The 21301-nt window shown below is 34.3% G+C and overlaps 1 protein-coding gene and 1 long non-coding RNA gene across 6 annotated transcripts in view; one reads left to right on the top strand and one right to left on the bottom strand.

Moving 5' to 3' along the window:
* Window positions 1–21301, top strand: part of krz (beta-arrestin protein kurtz) — a 31424-nt gene that overhangs the window by 4651 nt on the left and 5472 nt on the right. Inside the window, exons 1-6 of one of the 5 annotated variants that reach the window (XM_069135662.1) lie at window positions 10779–10798; window positions 13976–14189; window positions 14330–14705; window positions 15029–15322; window positions 16331–16468; window positions 20320–20463. In XM_069135662.1, the coding sequence (XP_068991763.1) occupies window positions 14057–14189; window positions 14330–14705; window positions 15029–15322; window positions 16331–16468; window positions 20320–20463 (1085 nt within the window). In that variant the 5' untranslated portion in view covers window positions 10779–10798; window positions 13976–14056. Of the gene's footprint in view, window positions 1–10778; window positions 10799–12686; window positions 12779–13975; window positions 14190–14329; window positions 14706–15028; window positions 15323–16330; window positions 16469–20319; window positions 20464–21301 lie in introns of those variants that run through there. The other 4 variants (XM_046624124.2, XM_046624123.2, XM_046624125.2 and 1 more) reach the window with 4 other exon arrangements.
* On the bottom strand, window positions 19134–20437 carry LOC124217938 (uncharacterized). Its single transcript, XR_006882948.2, has 2 exons — window positions 20282–20437; window positions 19134–20081 (listed from the first exon to the last, which is right to left on the bottom strand). It is a non-coding gene; the product is annotated as an uncharacterized lncRNA (long non-coding RNA).

Raw genomic sequence — 21301 nt, 5'->3', positions numbered from 1 at the left:
TTCATCACATTAACGGCAGTGTAGATCTAGATGTAGATTTTTGTGCATTCCTTGCTGAGTTTGTTCAATAAAATATAGTCTTTGGCCATCTAGCGAAAACTTATTTTCCAATTGTGAAAGAATCATCCAAATCGTTTGGGTAGAGTGAGAGTGCTGAAATAAAAATTTCTTACGTCAAAGGTCGAGGAAATCACATGATATATGCTTCACCGCAAAAGTTTTTATCTATATGCCGACTTTTCACAGTGAGCTTATAAGATAAGCTGCTGCATACTTCTTTGTGATACGTAAATATAATAACATTACTCAAAAACTTGAACCTACCATTGATAACGGGTGTTAACAAAGAGTGGCATTAAAAATCCAGGATAATGTACGATTATTACACCCGATAACGTGCCAACAGTTGTGTATTTTTCATTTCTAAAATGCGTTTTTGCCGGATCTCGCTCTGTGGTTTCGGCCATCTTAATAGAAATAATTTTTTCCAACACCTGCTTTGAAAGATCGATTTTCTAAGCCTGTGGCGTATGCGTAAGGTGCCCCATTTCCAAACAGTGCGATAACACGACGTTGGCGCAAGCGCACAACTGAAATGCTTGATTTTACGCACTAGGGCTTTCCTTGGCCTATGCGCACTGTGTCATTCAGCGTGAGTTACCTAACTCGTTATACGCGTTGTCAGTGGCACCTACGTTGCTTTTAAAATCAAACTTTCCTTAACAGCTGTGTGAAAAAGATAGCGTGTGTCGCCCATGCGGATTGGCGATAACTGAGACTTGTGTAATTACAACTCTCTTCTAGGCGCATTTAGCAAATTTCACACTCGTCGGGAATCGCGCACTTCCCACACTTATCGAATATCGACACAGTTTATCGAATAATTTCAAGAAAGTGCATTATAGGATTTACTATTAAATTTTAACTCTTAAATTTTTTTCACCTTGACCCCCCCCCCCCCCCCCCTGATATATTTCGCACGTGTCATTTCAAACTTTTGTTAATCAATTAGAGTGCGATTCTTTCCGCTTATTATATTGTCATTGGGGTGTTACGATGTTTATCAATTAGACATGATGAAAAGTAAAATTCTGTTTATGATTGATTATAATTTGCGTCAAAGCCTTAAGGCAAACGCTTGTGCGAAAGCCAATTATATAATAACAATATCATTACTCGTCGCCGCGGCGATACGGCAAATATACTTCAATCACGTGAAATATTCATTTGCTATAACGTGTGTAAGAATAAATGAACATTGATTTGTTGCAATATTGATCCGATTTCGAACAAACTTCTGCTGGAACATTCAAACCTTATACAAAGCTTTAATTTTTTCGTTCATAAATAACAGCAGGCGTCTACAGATGATTGAGCAGGATTGAGCAATACATTTCACTAATGAAAATTATTAAATTATTGTAGAAAACGTGTAAACCAGATATTGACGCAAAATAAATGTCAATTGCTATTCGAATGATATTTAAATCTATTTCTGCTTTTCAATTCGTTTGCGAAAAAATTGCTACACGTTTCATCGTATAGTGCGTAAAATTGAGTTCTGTAAAAGTGCGCATGTGCCAAAGAAAACCCTAGCGTGTAAAATTACACGTTTCAGTTACTCGCATACGTCAACGATGTTTTACCGCACTGTTCGAAAATAGGGCATTTTACGCAAGCTCCACAAGCTCCGAAAATGGAACTTTCGCTTGACTGTTATAAGTAGTAGGAAATATTTTCAACATTAGAAGCACGTAAATTGTACATTTCAGCTTCGGTTGAAATAACCCTTTAAAGTACAAACAATTTCATTTATCGTAGGCACGAATTGTCAAAGTCTTACCGTTTATAATACAGAAGACTGTGATTGAATAGTTAGAAAGCAGCGTTACTAACCTAATTTTGGAGCAATAACTAGATACTTGATATAGCGTCTTTCCTCGTCGTCGCATTTTGAGATGCCATGTTATGACTCTGATGCATCGATACCATGGGTATGTACACTATCGAATATTCAGGCAAACGTGAAGCTGAAATAAAATTGCTATGTTGTAAACATCTAACGGAGTGAAGATACGGCATTTGATCGGAAGTTCCCTATGAATATCTCTCCAAGGTCCATTCCGTACACTATTTACGTCGCATTTAAGCTCGTGTAATATATGAAGCATCCTATAAAATCCTGTTTACGGTGCTACATGGACGGTCACCATCCATGCCGGGTAAGCAGAAATTTATGCCTTTGATATTGTTGCACAGCAAAAAACTCACGAACAAATTACTCCTGGTGCGACGCTGTAACGTTATAGCTTCCATACGTAACTAACGAACAGAATTTTAGCGTTGAATGCGTTGTAAGCACGGCGTTATATAAGTAAGTTTATTCTAAAAAGTTAGAGATTCCGATACACAATTCTGTCGGATCAGTAGGTGTTTTAATATATTGAGGCTATAACCACGTGCAAAATATTTGATACACGGACGAAAAATTCACTGGTTATATTGTATACACTATAATATGTATACATAACATTGAATACGGGTAGATATACTACGGATCGTTTGAACGCGGACCAACGTGAAGGTTCTGGGGCTTCTGGTTTTTTTATGCAAAAGTACTCCCTGAGGTCTAAATATTGAGAACATTCTTTGTTTTTTTTTTTTTGAAATTAGACAAGTGGCTATTCTAATTTGCTCGGCAAATTTTTAAAAGTAAATGGTTTTTCGAAGAAAGTTCTTTTCCTGGCGGAGAGTTAGCTTTTAGCTTTTAGCTATAAGCTTTTGGATGGAAAATTAATCTAGGGCAATGAAAAACATCAGAAAACCAGCATCGATCAGTAGATAATTGAAAAAAAAAAATCGCCCTACTATTAGAAGCGGTTGTACGGTAATTTTTAAAATTTGGCGCGTAAATTTAAATAGCTCGTTATCCTATTAAAAAAAAAAAAGTATTACAGTGAATTTGTAGAAAATAGTCTTTTGAATGAAACAAGCCATCCTGGAATGCAATCGAACGAATCTAATAGATTTTGAACCATTTTTTTTTTTTAGCGATTTGAATTAAAAATTCGATATCTAATTCTAAGTTTTTCTTCACGATTCCGTTATTTTCTATTTTTGTAACTTCACAGAGATTTTTGTGGCTTCGGAAATCGGGAGTCTAAAAAAGTTTGTTTCATCACAAACAAAATAATTTGAGAATGTTTTTAATTATTAATAAAGAAATATGAAAACCTTCACGGTTGAAACTCCAACAGGTTTTTTTTTACCATATTATCAAAATCTCCTCGAAAATAGTCCTTTAGGAGGGAATTTTCCTTTGATAAAAAGTATCGACTTTTTACAACCAACGAACCAACCTGCTTAAATAAAATGATGCATTTTTTTATGATCGAAGGAATTCAACTAGCAATAAGTTATTTTCATTGATTGTATTTCAAAGCAGAGGGAAAAAGGGAAGAGATTGGACTGCGTTAAAGCTGCGGAACTTGACATTGTTTCTGATATTTGGTCAACATTTACCCCATGATTGGATCCCTGCGGAGGGTTCAACAGTCGCAATCACTGGAAGGACAAGATTAAACCGCGCCCAATAATTCTGCTCAGTTAAGCTTTATAGCTTTGCACGTTTCGTGATTCATTATATATCTTACCATCTTACTTCGTACACTTGTGGGTGTTCTATGTGCACGTTGTATTATACACTAGAAGAAACGACGCTATTTAACCCTCAATTACTTCGCCGTCGTTTCGCGGTAAAACGACCATTTCAACATTTTTCAACTTCCCATTCTTCCGTGCCTAAAGGGAAAAAGAGACCAAGGTAAATTAGTACGAAGACTTTACAAGCAACAAGTTGAGCTTTCACGAGATTATACGTTATGAGGTTTCGAGAATCACCTCTGAGCATTTTCTATCGTATGTTGGATGTGTGTGTGTTTCTGTGATCAATTTATCGTTCAATGATGTCTAAATAATGAATCAACGGAGATAAACGTGGCTGTTCCTAACTCAGAACTCATTAGATTTTAGATTGGATGGGTAGAGTACTTTTCCACTCATTTGAATTACATCAAAATTTGTAAAATACTTTTTATTTCTGAACGTTTTCCGACCTCGAAACCTGAGGCTGCCAAGGCCAAGCGAATTAACAATTTGGTTTGTGCAGTCGTTTATTGCATATATGGGCATAGCTTTGCCATCAAATTTCATGTAACTTCTAGTTGTGATTACTGTTACAGGCCTTGAGCATTTTTATTTTTTATGACAACTGAAAGTTAGATTCTCCGTACAAAATTAAAATGCATCTTGTCTGTTTATTATGACCAAAAAATTTAGAAGCAACAATTATGATCATATTGCACTGATTATTTAATTGTACCACATTATTTTTTTGTAATTTCAACGCAATATTTAAATCATTAATACAGCGGTACACATTTAACTAGAACTTCCTTGTAACTGGATCTGACGAAAATTTTTCATAGCGTGTGGAATCTTTGTAGCGGAATAAAATGTGTTGTGATGAATCGTGCCCAGTCATTAATGTAGGCATCTGTATTAATTTGCTGCGGTGTTCAATTCTATAGGCTCGGCTGTATTGATATTGAAAGGTATGCAGTTGGCTGCGTATTTATAAATTTATACACGACATTATGCGAATATCTAATAAGAATATCCATGCGTGAAAAACATTTCAATAGATTAGCGAAGAATATGGCGCAAGAATGATTTATTTATATCGGGGTGTCGGAAAAAACAAAGTAATGTAACAAAAAAAAAGTCAAAATTGAATGCATTCGAAAAATACATCAAAGCTCTTTACAGGTATGCTACTATCCTCTGTAAGAGTTACAATAAAGATAAAAAGGCGATGGTCGAAATTGATTATTGCAAAAAGCATATTATATCATATTACGCAGACGCGCCGTGCTAAAAGTTTCAACCTGAAACTTTCAATTAATGCAGCCATTACCGTCAAGGGGCTCTTTCAATTACCGAAAGTGAACACGGAGTAAAGTTGAAAAAAAAAATAAAATAATAATAGTGATAATATTTTTTATGTATTACGAAAATTTAAGTTGACACTGCACTTCGCATTCGGTGCGAGTTTTACGATGTATGAAGTAAAACATACTTTATATCAATATTAAATCGCAAATTATTCACAGAAATCCGATTCAAATTTGGTCACGTTTCTTTTCACTTTACAGTTTTCAGTGATCAGTGTATTCCGCGATTCGCATTTAAATGTTACATGATCATATATCCGAATAACTGAATAGAAATTATATTATGCCTGATAAAGAATAACTGATTGAAGGAACAACAACTCGGGAGGTAAGAGAAGCGTAAAATATACGCAGCTCTTTATGAATGAGGAGACAAGCGGAAATCTGCTTCAGTAATTTCTGTACGTACTCTGTGTACGCAATGCCCTTAAATTTACACAGTATAATATTATTACGTATAATATGCCATATATTCTCTCTCATTGCTACGAACGCACAGCCATTCAAAAGGAGGCAATTTTGAACGTCTCGTCAATTACGATATAAACTCTCTTATACCTTTCTCTGTAATATCAGTTAATGAACATGACCCACAACATCCCGTAGTCGTATCGTTAATTACCTTGTACTTGTATATGTATACCTCGCCATTGCAAATACGTCAGTTATTCGCATTGTCTCGACACGATATACATTGTCGGTATATGAAAATGAAGAGCTGTTTACGTAACTTTACATGATTGTTATGTACACGATGTTCAAAAGCGCGTGATTGTTATTTGCTGACGTATCTTGCCTCAAGCAGTTTCAGCGATTAAGCTTGCAAACTCTGGGCCTTTTCTATTGGTATTATAACATGGACAATTTGTCATCTTTTTAATTAATTCAGAAGGCATTAAGATCCCGGTGAAACGAAACTAAAACGTCGATAAGTGACCGCAACGACGGTAAAGAACGCTTGTCGTGGTCTACGTAATGGTTGGAAGCTAATTTCTTACGGAGGAACTTGATATTAAGATATTCTTGAAATCGAATAATTTTCTTACCGGTAGAATTTTTTATTCGTCCAATAGTTATGAATCCGATCCTATCCAAGGAGTTAACCACTGTGTAAAAATTGCGCGCAATGATTTCGATTGCAAGGATTACAAAAGGTTCACGAAGATTACACGTATCACAAACCCATCGTCGCAAAAATATACGTAACCCAAAATAACTCCGGCTAGAACTCTTAATTCCTTTCGCCTCGAAATTTCGCCATTGATGCACTATAATTGGCTCGAGAGATATTCAACGAAGCCACGGCTATCTCGAGGAAATGGAATGAGTATAATGATTACACAAACAACTACAAAAGATTCCGAAACATTAGTTGACAGCAGGGCCACAGAAATTCTAGCTAAAAAAAAAAGGCAAAAAAAACGTATCTTTCTTTCCTTTTTACTACAAACGAAAATATCTTCACTACAATCAACTACAAACGATTCTGTACGGAAATCTACCGATAAATTCGATTTTTTTCAAAATGGGATGCTGACATTTTTTCAACCCCTTATACTTTTTTTTTTGGCACTACTAGAAACGAAATCATTGTTACTACAAACAACTACCTACAAAAACCTACAAGAATCAACAAAAAATAGTTAGGATTTTTCAAGTCGGGTGCTAGGTTCAGATAGGTACAAATTGATAAGTGGTTAACTCTCTTTCTTCCTTTGCCGATGATCAACGATTCATTGACACGAGTTCCAGAATGTTTAAGTTTTGAACTGTAACGATATTTCATCCGTTTTGAAAGAACAAAGATTTCATCGGAATATTATGGTCTACTTTTTTTTAGGTCTGCGATAACTCTTTTCATACGAGAATACAATTAGGCATGATCATTGTCAAGTGAATGGGTGAAGGGCGAGAATCGCTTGTAACAGCTAACGCGCCAATTATTTCAATTTATTAAAGCTATCGGAGCCTCTGTGATCGCGAAGCGAGCGTGGCGATACGCAACATTATCTTTTTTCCTGCAACGCCTCCGTTGCCTGTTACAGTTTGACGGGAGGAAAAACCAGACGTCTTCTCAGTTGACGTCATAACATTTTTAGGTACGCAAACAGTGGTCCGTTTCATGTTCCCTCCGGAAAAAGAATCCGTTACACATAAATACTATTCGCAACCAAACAACCCCTTATCGGTTCTTTATATCTGATTTATTCAACGTTCTCTTCTCTTCATATCATAATTCCATCTGTTTCAATTTGTTTTTTTCATGCGGTCAACATTCTTGAGTAAGTACTCTCCAAATTTCGTTGGAATGAAAACAGCGCAAAGTCAATATTCACTCTTCGAGAGCAAACTATTCTACTCCAAACGCTCGGAGTGAGAAAAGCGAATAAAATATTGACTCGAATTAGAGTTGCGCCGGTTTTACTCTCGCTTAGCGATTTCTCATTCCATTGGCGTGAATTCTCACTCCAAGACATTAAGATAGTATATTATAAATTTTCGTCGGTGTAATTTGTATTGCCAGACGCAATTATACATCATCCGACAATATTTTTCATCGCTTGGGTATGATAGCGCGTAGCAATTATAATTACTGATTTGGAAATATCGAGGAATTTTTTAAGCGCTGTAAAATATATAGGTCTATTTTATTACTGTCATTGTTATAACATTCGTATAGAGCTTATAGAATTACTGAGTTCATCAAATTGAAAAACTACCTTCTTCCAACACTTGCTTGGAAAGTTCTATTTTCAAAGCTTGTCGGGCCTGCTTTCTTTTGAAAAAAAATAAATAAAAAATTTGATGAAATAGATCGACGTGTTTCTTCTAAACAGAACCGTGTAAAGGACGAAAAATTTGCAGATTTCATATTTCATTCTTGGTGCATGCCACAATAACATGACCAAATCGTAATCAGATTGAAATTTGAATCTTAAAAAACTGGTCGAAAGGTTGTGGGTCAGCCTATATACGTTAAATGATTAGAACGATATTAAATATTCAACTGCTTGACGAGAAAACTGTTTCAACTGTCAAATAACGAAGCGCCGTGTGCGAAATCAGAAAAAATGATATCGATTGCAGGCTGTTAGTTGCGTTAACCGTTGGAGATTTATTCGTCGGTAAATATAACGGCGCTGATAATGAATAACAAGTAGGATTAAAGGCCGACGGTAATGTCAAACTCAAGCTCTCAAATTGCGGCGCTGCGCACTCGAAACATTTTATTACCATTTCCGTTCCTGTTGCCTGGATAGATGATTTGTTCAACGAGGGATATAATTGCCGCTTCCCCCGCACAATTTTCCCGTTCCTCGATCATATTCAATCGCAGGGAAAAACGTTTTTCTTATACCTCGTCCGTTGCTTTTGTTTTTTCTTTTTTTTTTTTCTTTTTTTTTCTTTTTTCTTTGCGAAATCTGTAGTAACTCGAAAATTCTCGCTCGGTATGACTCGTTCAAGTTCACTATAAACAGCTCGATGCATTATTAAATATGCTTCTACAATATAAAATTAGCTTATATATCCTTAGGTAATATACCTACTTTCCGATGGCGAGAGAATTATTCAAACGTTTGTAATAATAGTGTAGATGTAAATTTCTTTGTATTTCTTGAGGGATAAGTGCTATAAAATAATAGCCTAATGCTCATATGGAATAAATACACACGAATTTGCAATTGTGAAATCGATAAGCAACAAACAAACTCTCTCCTTCTTTTAATAGTTGTATAGTATATGTAGACCAGTACACGCAAGTCAAAGTCGGCGTAATTTCCACAAAAAATTAAGCACTCATTGTTTTACGTTGATTTTTTTTTTAGGTCGTATAACTTTGTCGAATCGAATCGAATTATGTTTCGTCGCGTTATTCGATTGTTACTTTTATTTAGTGCGTTTGAATTATGCTATTTAATTCTGACGAATTCAACATCGTTTCAGGCATTAGTGATTTCTTTAGAAACCGCCTAAGGATGTTACTTTTCATTAGAGCATGAGTTAATAATTATACTAACAAGTATCGCGACTCCGCCTTTATTCTTTTTTTTTTTTTTTTTCCTACTTCATTTTAATATCAAATTGCGATGGATTCATTTCTTTTTATTTTCAACAAAAAAACAATTATTTCGAAGGTCAATACAAGTATGATAAAAATTAGTTCAAAGTTTATGAAAAACTGCAGGTAATATATTTTGTCCCAATTTTTCAGGGTATGTTTGGTTTATAAATTCGTTACAGTTGCCTTTAGAAATCAATTTGGGCGCTGTACATTTGTTTAAAAAAAATTCCCCGACGATGGCAAAAAATGTAGCAGTCAATCGTTTACAGATTTGGCATGGAATATCCCGCGTTATGAAATAGCGATGTTTCTCTGATTTCCATAGAAATTTTACGACACGGTAGCAAAATTGCGATAACTTTGCGTCGCACGTTTTACGAGACAATGGCAATTCATATACCTGCTGCCTACACGATATTTTTTTTCTCATCTCTCCTCTCGCTTTTCTACCGTTTCGTTTACCGGATGTTAATTTTTTCACGTACGGCGATCTCGCTGCATCTGCAATGATAATCATTAAAAATTGAGAAAATACTACGATATCTTTTTCATTATATTTTAAATCACATTCTACAAGCCCGTAATATTATGATGTGAGTAGACGTGTGTCTCGAGGGCATTAGTCGTATAGTTGTGACGTCAGAAGAATTCAATCAGTGCTGCGATTTGACAGAGATTCTCAACTTGAGCAGTCTATTGTACACTGAGGAAAATTTTATTTGTTATAGTAACTAGGAAAATCCAGTAAGACAGGTATCGTTAAAAAAAACAAACTTTGAATATTGTTGGAATTACGAAAAACAAGGTACACGTGACCATTTTGCGCGTATTCCAACTCTAATTTTAGTATGGCAATACGTTTTACTCTTATTCCAACTACATTGTTTTTCCATGTATTTTTCACGATTGTTACTTTTTAGTATTCCAGTTTGTTCTATTTTGTTCTTTTCCTTTTGTCCCCTCTACCATCTTCAATTTATTCATCTTTTACTGATAAAGCATTCAAGTCAATTCTGCCCTTGACTCTCGAGCGTTTTGACGATAATAATCCAGCGTTAAAAATTAGAAAATTATATAATCGCTTCGTACAACTTGTTATAGAACATGACACACGCGATGCGATCTACGCAATTTATTCGTCGCTGTCTGAAATTTGTTGAAATTTTATTACGAGTTTTTGGGTTATAACGTTCGGCAATTCAACTAAATTCCTTGTTAAAAAAAGTACGAAAAGGCTGACTTCTTGAATTTTGTGAAATGAAACAAAACTTTGATTATTTTTTAAAACAATATCGTATAAAATTGAACGAAGATATTTGAAAAAAAATATCGTCACAATAAATAACTTTTTTTCTAAACGTGATAAAAAAAAAAAAAAAAATGTATATTATACATATATTCGAGCTTTGTTTTATACGCATAACGAAGCCGAGACGGTGAATAAATTCATCGAGTGCTATTTTTATTGCTCCCCGATGCGATTTTGCGTTCGAGTAATTTATAAGTATGCTATATGCATATATAGGCTAGTTATTGACGTAGATTGTCGAACGGCCAGAATCTATTAACATGATATTATTACATCCATCAGAGTTGTAGTAGCGATGTTCGTGTGGCTTGCAATTGACATCGATCAATTTTACACAAGCGTCGTCGGCAGTTTGTAACGGACAGCCATGCTGCCAAGAACAAGTCCAGATTATTTTTAAACTATCTTTGCGCGGTATTTTCAAGTGTTTTTTTTTCTTCGTTTAATCGTTCTTACCCTCTCCTTTTCTATCTAATACGCCTTCTCTTTACCGTGTTGCAAACATAGGTTGAAAACGACTTTTTCTTGGAACGTGCACAGGAAAAACTGTTTCGTTCCTTGTAACAACACTGTGAACGTTCAGTTTTTTTTATTTTTGAACCGCGAATTTATTATTCTTCGGAGCCGCAGGAAAAGTTGTTTGTTTATCATAAATTACTCACGATCACAATTCAGGATTTACTGTCTTTCTCAAACATGCGCGTTTTCTCGTTTATACGATTTTCTTTCGTTTTTGTTTTCCGCAACACATTGAACGAGATTTGAATAGAAAAATTGTTTCCTTTATACTTGAATTCTTTGAATTTTTGATATCTTTATATTCTTTCTTTATCGTATTCGATACTCACAATACAAGTTACCGTTTTATTTCGCACGGGATATTAAAGCAAATTTAATTTCATTGAATCACTTATTTGCAAATTTTCAAAATGAAAGCATTACCAATTATCTATAAATTTGATTAACGGAGTTTTCGAACGCAAGACGTAAATATATTTACGAGAAACGATTTTTGCGACCCAGAGTTTGATAGACTCAGAATAATAAAAATCTGAAACTTGATAAAAAAAAAAAAAGATGAAATAAGCATGAGACCCAAATTAATAACGTAACGAATCATCAGGGAAAAAAATCATTATTGTGCAATTTTAAAACGACTTTCAAGGCGTTGGCTTCGTAAAATATGAGTATATTTTAAGTATTATGTTCTAACTAAATTTCAGACATTCCTAAAGGTACGAAGTAACGATTTTTCCTAAACATGCATCGTTACAGAAACGTTACTAAAAAAAATTATAACAGACGTTTTTTAGAGTATTAAATTCCCTACAAGAATATGTATCGGACATTTATACACATTGCCTCGTTACTGACAATGAGCTACAAAATTCAGAAATAATTAAAATTATTTTCTCGTTTTAATTAAATGTAAAACGGAAAATTGCGTACAGGAACCACTAAATATTAATATCAAGGTCTCAAATTATAACAGGCATCTTATTTCCTCTTCGACTAGCAAACATGTGACCCGGAAAGAAAAAGATCCGATTTTTTTTGGACCAGCCTTTCTACATAGTTTTCTCGTATAGTCTTTCTGCATTGAGATTGAAATTTCGAAAAATTTCAACTCGAAGCACACTTTGTACAGGAGAATGTACGTATTTGTGCTTTTGTATGAACACAGCTTCGACATTGGTATCTGGTTACCACATGCGTATGGTGATACGCATACATTATTACGCGTAATAACAAGATAACCGCAGTGTCAGTGAATACATGTTTTTTTCAATAAAGTCACTGTTCGGTAGTTGACGATCCACTTTTCTACGTGGCACTTGTTTACTCGTTAAATACTGAGTAAGCAAATAGCTTTGTGCCATCTACAAATGTGCGAAACAGCATTATCTCCCGAAGCGAGATAATAAAAATATTTCTTTTTTACCCGGCCTGTATAATAAATATTGTATTGATACAAAAAGAGTTATTTGCTATCAGAAAGGAAAGAAACGTACATTGATTCGACAATTTTTTATAAAACTAATAACATAGAAGTATACCTGTTAGGACTGTGTGGCTAATAGATTAATAAAACTTTTTTTCGCTATTAATCCATTATCAACGATACGAACGACAGAATCACTTTGTACGTGACATAGAATTTCATGAGTGAAAGCACTTCGCGGATTCGAAAATGACCGTAATGAATTTTCTGAAATTCATATTCTGAACGAGAATGAACTAAAATTTTAGTGCTTTACAATGAATCATAGTTTGATTTGTGAAAAATATATTTTTATGTTTTCAGATAACTTTAATAATCATGTGTGGTAACCTCGATTCAATTCTTCTTATCGCTGTTCCACAATCTTTTCCTGAATTCGCAGAAATCGCTTAGTAAGTTTTGAGTATTTCAAAAGCAAGGAACTACGTATGGTTTTGAAATTTCTATCGTTTTTTTTTTTTGGGTAGGTTAGCGATTTTAAATTCATATACCGCAAAAACCATGCATTGGAAAAAATTTATTTTGTGTTAAAGTTACTAGAAATATCTAGTAAAAAAAGTATTGTTACAAGAACGGCTCAAATATCTTTTGAATGATAAGAAAAAGTGGTACGCGTACGAAGGGTGATTCTGAACTAGTATCTACGGCACTGATTTAAAAAATAAAATAAATATTAAAATTTTCCCAAATAAATAAATAAATGCCTAATTCCACGAACATTAATGAACGTACATAATAATATTGGGGAAGGGGAATTTTGCGGAGGGGGATCTTATACAGGGGGGATATATTTGTCCGGGGGAATTTCGGAAAAGGAGATTCTGGATGGAAACCGATACCAACCTAAATTAGTACCCCAGGCACTATTTTCGTTTCAGAATCAATCCGTACAGGTGTACAAATGAGTATTCAGTCTCATTATAGTTGTCTATACTATATTTTCCCGTTATTGCACTGTTGAGTCAGTTACTATATTGTTTTTAGTTAAATAATGCCTTAACATCAATTTATTGTTGCACGAACATGAAATTACAACCAGAAATATCTCTTGGTGCGCACTTAACTATTCTCTGATTATAATAGTTAAAATAACTAATACAGTTTTGAAATAATCGATACAACTCGAAATGTGCGGTAAATTTTTTTTTTTTTTCAACATATTTTATCTTGGAATGTTATTTCAATTTCCACTTTCTCGTTTCTTATTGATAGTATTTTTTCCACATTACCTACATCGATGAAAAAAATTTGAACAATGCTAATAAATGAATACTTTTTTCTACTTTTGAGTATCTCAAACACCTGATATTTTCACAAAACCATTTTAATATTCATCACGGTAATAGTCACCTTAAACCGTTTTCGCATTTTCCAACCGAGATGAAATTGTCTATTATATATCTAATTAAAATTGAGATGCAAAGACAATTTTGCCCGGAGATCTGTAAAGATTGAAAAAAATCAAAATTTTCACCAATACTGTTTAGTATCAGTTCATCGGCAGTTTTATGCACAGCGGTTGATATTTCATTGGATTCAAATAATTTGTCAGAATATCGTCAATAAGGAATATAATTTATTTGTTACAGCGGAAGAATTCAAAACTTTATTTCTAAAAGACTGCAGTATCAAATGAATTAGGGGCCTCTGGCGGCCCCGACATATTCATAATGGACACCGTAGACAGTGCCAGCAAACGCCAAGCTACTCGCGTCTTCAAAAAATCAAGTCCAAATGGAAAGATTACCGTATACCTTGGTAAAAGGGATTTTGTTGACCATATCACACATGTAGATCCAATAGGTAAGATGATATTTCTATCGACGTATCTACTATCAAATAAATAATGAATTCTGCATGAGCTATTAAATTAACGTATTTCTATCTTGAAATTTGCTCAGAACTATAGAAATTGTTACCTTTCCTTATTCTTGTACTTGCAGACGGAGTTGTTCTAATCGATCCTGATTACGTCAAAGTGCGTAAGGTTTTTGGGCACGTCCTTGCAGCCTTCAGGTATGGTCGCGAAGACTTGGATGTCTTGGGGCTAACGTTTAGGAAAGATCTGTACTTGGCTGCAGAACCAATTTTCCCAGTGCCACCTGGGTCGCAACCGCCAAGACCTTTGACGCGCCTGCAAGAAAGACTTATAAAAAAACTGGGCCCAAATGCATTCCCATTTTACTTTGAATTACCTCCTCATTGTCCAGCATCTGTAACGCTGCAACCTGCTCCAGGAGATACTGGAAAACCTTGTGGGGTTGATTACGAACTAAAGGCATTTGTCGGCGAAACACAAGATGACAAACCTCATAAGCGGTAAGATATCAGATGTTCTGTTCGTTTGTACAGAAATTAATTTTCCCTTAAGTATGTAGTCAAGTCTGTTTGACGTTTTTATACATCGAGGCAGTTCAGATGTGATAACTAGTAATGTGACATGTAATATTACTAAGTTATCTGCGCGATAATAACTTTTTTTTCAACGCTTATGATCAATTTCATTATTATTAAAACAAATTTCCTGTAGGCAAAGATTGTGAAAGACAAAATAAAACGTCAAACAAAAATAGTGTGTTAATATAAATTGAAAACTCTCCAAGGATGTATTTATGAAAACGCATTTATTATTATGTGTACAGAAACTCAGTGAGACTTGCAATTCGTAAAATAATGTACGCCCCATCAAAACAAGGTGCCCAACCGTCAGTGGAAGTTAGCAAGGAATTCATGATGTCGCCGAACAAGTTGCATCTAGAAGCAACTCTTGACAAGGAGCTCTATCATCATGGTGAAAATATTGCTGTTAATGTGCACATAGCAAATAATAGTAACAGAACAGTTAAAAAAATAAAAGTATCTGTACGACAGTTTGCGGATATTTGTCTGTTCTCAACAGCGCAGTACAAATGCACTGTCGCCGAGGCAGAAAGCGAGTGAGTATCTTTTAATTGTTAATCATTTCTACATTTCTATAACGCCGTGGAGGGTGAAAAATATATTAGAATAGACGTTAGTTCCTTATACGTAAGGTTCGTAGGGGTAGACAAAAGTCCCAAATTTACATTTAACTATCATTATTTAAAGTAGTTCAATTTTTGTAACTCACAACGAAGTTACATAGGAGCATTAGACACTGAATATTTTGCATTTTGGTAGTATCTAGTACGGTACTAAAGTCCGAACATTAATGAATTAATCACTAAAGTGAGGCCAGAGAATGTTAGGTCGCACATAAAAATGGGTGTGCACTATCAAACGTGAATCGTATGTCCAGTCATGGTAAATGAAATCAGCTTTAATGCATAACGGGCATTGCGGATAAGAAAATACATGTGTGAAGCGTAGAATTATCATCTAATTGTCGCGTCATTTCTAACGAGTATTTCCACTTTGTTCGTTGTATGATTTCATACAAAAAGCCCGTGGCTTGTCTACCTTTACAAGTGACAGTATCCTTTCATCAAAGATACACATTAGCTTACAACCTAATTATATGCTGTTTAATAGACTCGTAGTATTCATTGACTTTATTATTTACAGAGTATAATACGTTTCTCGCATTTGACAATAAACTACAATCTTATATTATGAACCCTTTGAGAAATAATTACGTGTTTTTTTTTTTTCAAATAAGTTGGTCGGTTTTACCATTGATTTTACCGTTTTTCGTTTGCGTCGGAGTCTAAGAAATGGAATTATCATATTCAGAATCACATAATAATTGTTATTTATCGGAGTATAGAAAAGATTACATCTTATTTTTCATGATCACCAATTAATAATCGGTCAACTATTGTCAATACAGAGTGATCTCAGTTACTTGACAGAAAATTTGAAGGTTTTGCAATCTTGACGTAGAAGATCTCAAACTTGATTATCGAATTGTAAGACTATTCACAGAATAAAAATAAAATAAAAAAATAACATGAAAGTATTGGCAGTATAGGGGTAACGCCTGGCTTCACATTGAGCAAGGTCTTTTCGCTAAAGCCGATGCTAGCTGACAACAAGGATAAACGGGGCCTTGCCTTAGATGGCCAACTTAAACATGAGGACACCAATCTCGCATCTAGCACTATGTGAGTGCTCGAGCATTGGGCACAGTATAAAAAAAAAACACTGAGTGAAAATGAGAAATAAATTAAATGTCCGGCTATTTATTTAGAATGTATAGACTCTAAAAGCAGAGAAATATTGAGGCCTCCCCCCCTTTTTCTTCTATTGTTCAGACTAGAGCTGTGAGATTAATCAATTAACCGTAATCGTAGACTTCGATTAATTGTCTTTAGAATTAATCGATTAATTGACAAAACAATTATTTTGGAAGAATCAATTAGTTGATTCATCGAACGATAAATCAAAGTCTACGGTTCATTGAAACGACGATTATTCGAAGTCTAAGATTTATTGGACAAACGATTAATCGAATTTTATAACTCATTGAAAAAGCACCCAATTGAAACCTAAGATTAATTTTCAAAAAAATTATTAGTTTAAAATATGGTTAATCAAAGTACGATTTTTCGAATAATTGCACCAAGTTAGGATCAACTGAATCAATACAAATTAACTATTGGGATAGTATCAATTGCATTTACTAAGACGATATAAAATATAACATACTCTAAAATACCAGCAGTATTACCTACATTGTTGAATTAAATCACAACAAACCATCTAAAATGGAGTCCAATAAAAGTTTTTTGTTGATTGTATTCTCATGACTTATTAAGCCGTTGTCAATTCTCATGCACTGGCATTGGTCGGATTAATTATAAATTTGGTACAGAAATGTCAATTACTACCTGGGTTTAATAAGTATTATCTAGGACTATTTTTGGCTTTAATCTATTTCGATTTTTCACTAGTGAGAAGATAAAAATTTTGGTGAATGGCTTGACGGTTTTGTAGTCTTTGCTGGGAATTGGCGAGTTTGAAAATATTTGTTATACTTGGTTTTGGAGCTGATCTGGTGATGGAGTTTTGTTTATTTTTTTTTTTTATCTTAATTTTTCTGTTATTTATGAATATGCCCGTATATTACTTTCCATAGAAAACACAAAAATTTTCAATTTCCAAAAATACAAAAATCCCCAAATTATATTTCACCATCTAGATGATAACAAATTCCCTATGCATATTTTTCTTACATAAGATAATTATAGAAAAAGTTTAATATTATTCCTAAATCCCAAGCATTTTGTAGTCTGTATTTGCACTATGTGACAGATTGTTGGCTGAAATTGAAAGTTGAATTAGCACGATTGATGTCTTTTAGTTACATACTTGGCTTTGTAGATATTGAAATATTTCTTCCTCTTGACTGTGAACATGGAATTAAGAAATTTAATTTACTAACGTTAAAATTGAAATGCAAGATTGAATCAAATGTTTGTTATTCATGAAAAGTCTGGCAGAACATTATATAAGATTTCAGACGTCACCTTATGTTATCAATTGGTCAAGTTGATGCAGTTTATTAATTGATGGTCAAATAGCACATTCTTTATTTTTCCATCAAAATGGATGAAACTTTTCACTGATCTTGTATGGAAATTATTACATAAATCTCATCCAACCTCCTTGCATCATTGGGCTATATGATTGAAAGTAATGGTATTGAAGGAAATAAGCAAAAAAATACAGTGCTACAAAATACTGGGAGGTGTACCCAGGTTTTTTTCTAGTCCTTGAGGTACATAGTTCGCAGTTGTAAGAATTTAAACAATCATCATGGAACATTTCGACAGCGATTATATTTTACATTGGAACGTGTTAATACAGCACTGCGACCTAGCACTTCAGTTAAACCTTAATTCTACATTTGGTTTGACTCCGGAGTTGGACTAATAAGACACAAACTTTAGCAAAATCGAACTTTTTCTTTGAAAGAAAACGGATTTGAGCATCTACTGCGCGAAACGAGAAAGGTTTCTCAAGAATTTTGTACGATACCACTATAGGCTTTGCCCCTGCGCACTTTCAGCCTCACCTTGTTATGGAGATAAATATTTGAACTTTTTGATTGATTTCGTCACTCCTATCTCTTTCTAGTAATTTTACATTCCAGCAATATACTAGCAATATAAGCGGTTCGTATAGCTACAGCTACAAACGTGCTTATCTTAAGGATAAACAGTCGGTACCATTTGAAATGAAAGCTAAGAGAAAGGAAAAAATAGTTTAAAGAATGTCCAGTAATGTTATTTGTGCCAATGATGATAAACAGGATAGACACAGCATCTCTGCTGTATGGCAAAAATTCATCTCAGAAAATTCGAATACAAATTTGAATGAGAAATTAACAGAACCATTTTAGTGAAATTATATTGCGAAATGATTTTGAAATGACTCTCATACATTCAATCATCACTCAAATATTTGACTGGTAATGTTTAGAGTGGATCAAAAAAAACTTGTGTGACTGCGGCACGACAAATGTTCGTCAACAATAACTATAGTATAACGTAAAATTTCTTTCATGTTTCCCAGAGAATTTGTGACGTTCTGTTCCGCGGGCAAAATGTGCCCGAAAAGATTAGAATCGATTGAAAAACGAAAATATGAAATTTTTTCTCAAATTGTTGATATCTTAGCCTGTATTACCTGAATTATCTGAGATTCGTTTCCATTAGGTAGTAAAAGTGTCGTTCCATTTGTTTTCACTTTTATTGGCACAAATAACATTCTCGGAGATTTTTTAAACCGTATTTACTCGTTCCCTAACTTTTGATGCAGGCGGTGCGACCCAATTATCTTTAAGTAATGAACGGACATTTTTTCGTGTGACATTGTGACACTCATGCGTACCCCACATATTTTTCGCTCGTTTCTCTGGCAAGACACTTCTGCGTTTAAGAGTAAGACAGTTTTCTTCCCACAATATATATTCATCACTGCCTTAAAGAGTCATTGTTTCGAGGTGCTTTGGAGTGCCTAAAATTGCAGGATGTCCAACTCATTTATTTGTAACACAAATTTTCTGTGGTGTCTTCTGGATATGCAAAGTGAATAACAAAAACGATAGGCATTGATTTGGCATGGCATAGATAAATGTGTATTCCGGAAGAAGAGTCCTTGAACAAAAAGTGTTTAGAGCGAAGGGGAGTTCTTACAAAGAATTGGGAGATGAAGAAGTGAGGTACAAATAAACATTCTATGAACTGATGTTAGACTATCAGAGCAGATTTTATCACGTGCAATTTTTCACATACAATATCAATTATATGATTAAATCCACATTGTTGTCTCAATGTCCAGGCCATCAATTTCACGGTTCTTTATGCTCAGGTCTTGCAATCCATAGTTTCATCTGTCGAAGTATTCCGCTTTTTAGTTCACAATGACCAAGTCATCTGCTTTGTAGTTTTCCAAGCCCAGATCATCCTCTTTCTAATTTTCGGCCTCCAGTTCAGTGTCGAATAACTTGGCTTGATTCAATAACTTGGATATTGGAAACTAAAAAGCGCGATGACATCTAAATGGAGAATCACGGAGTGAGTGACTTGGACGTTAAGAACCATGAAACGGTTGACTTGGACATTGTCAATAACGATGCGGTTAATGCGCTGACCGTAAAACGAGTAATTGAGGAATCTGGTATATAATCGTCGAGTCTGATAATCGAGTGAATTCATGTTACTTGTTTTAATTGTGAAAGAATAGAGGGGCGTGACTGGAATCGACCAAAATCTGAAATAGAACAAATTTTTCAGGAAGGATCATTAGTTTACACCATCTCTGGTGAAACACTAGCCAAAACATGTTCGATTAACTCGAATCATTTATTAAAGTTCGAATCGTTGCTGCTTAGCAATTACATTTTATAAGAATATTACAAGATTTGAAATACCCAAGTGAATTAAACGTGTAAATTAAAGATGCAAACTTACCTTCATAAATAACATGTCATTGGGTATTCATTTATCAGGGAGGGTTGCCCAGTTGGGCCAGGTTTCACGCTGAGCAAAGTATTTTGGTTGACTCCGCTTCTCGCCAACAACAAAGATAAATGGGGACTTGCTCTTGATGGCCAGCTGAAACATGAGGACACCAATTTAGCGTCCAGCACGCTGTAAGATCAGTTCACCTCAAAAAATAATAAATGGCATTTAATTTTTTTTCTTCTCATTTCTTTTCATCATCATCTGCATTTTTGTAATATTGAAAAGGTTTACAGTGCAACATAGTAAGATTTTTGTTGTACTCGGCACGGAACAAATCAAGTAATTCTTCAATCTAAACCAATTCAAAATTTTTTCTCGAAACACCTTCGTTCAATCCGTTCAATTTTGAGGCTCCCGTATTTCAGAAATTATTAGTTACTCGATACCGCCCATATTGAAATTGAATATAAAAGCAAATTTTAAAGTAGCTACGTTTTATATTCTGATATTCATTGATTAGTTAATTCAAGAAATTGTTATCATAGAGAATTTCAGTCCCAGTAAATACTTGAAATTTCTGCGGTATATTGGCATTCCAGATTCGCTTCCGACTATTTTGAATTATAGTAATTCTTCACCATTACAATTTCCCGCAACCATTACGGCTATGGTATTTCGATTTTCATACAAATCCGTGTAACAGCGTTAAAGTTAGCATCTGTTCAATGTCTAATACAGTAGTCCAAGTGTCACTGAATGACATTTACAGAGAACGCGTAGTGTTAATTAATCAGATGTCTGACAAAATTTGTGTCATTTTCTGGTTATTTGGCTCATTGATTTTTACGATAGTCTTTGGTATATATTTAATTGGATGAATTTTAAATTTATTGATTCTTGATTTACCATTTGGAACTATCTTACGCGCTGCATTGTGAATTTTATAACACGTTTCAATGTTTGCCAATTTTATATCTTGCTCTGTTCATGATGTTACTCTCTATGTTATGATCATAGTGTTTTCAA

The sequence above is a fragment of the Neodiprion pinetum genome, chromosome 4, assembly GCF_021155775.2.
Source record: "Neodiprion pinetum isolate iyNeoPine1 chromosome 4, iyNeoPine1.2, whole genome shotgun sequence".
Taxonomy (NCBI): Eukaryota; Metazoa; Arthropoda; class Insecta; order Hymenoptera; family Diprionidae; genus Neodiprion; species Neodiprion pinetum.
This window is presented reverse-complemented; position numbering and strand designations above follow the sequence as displayed.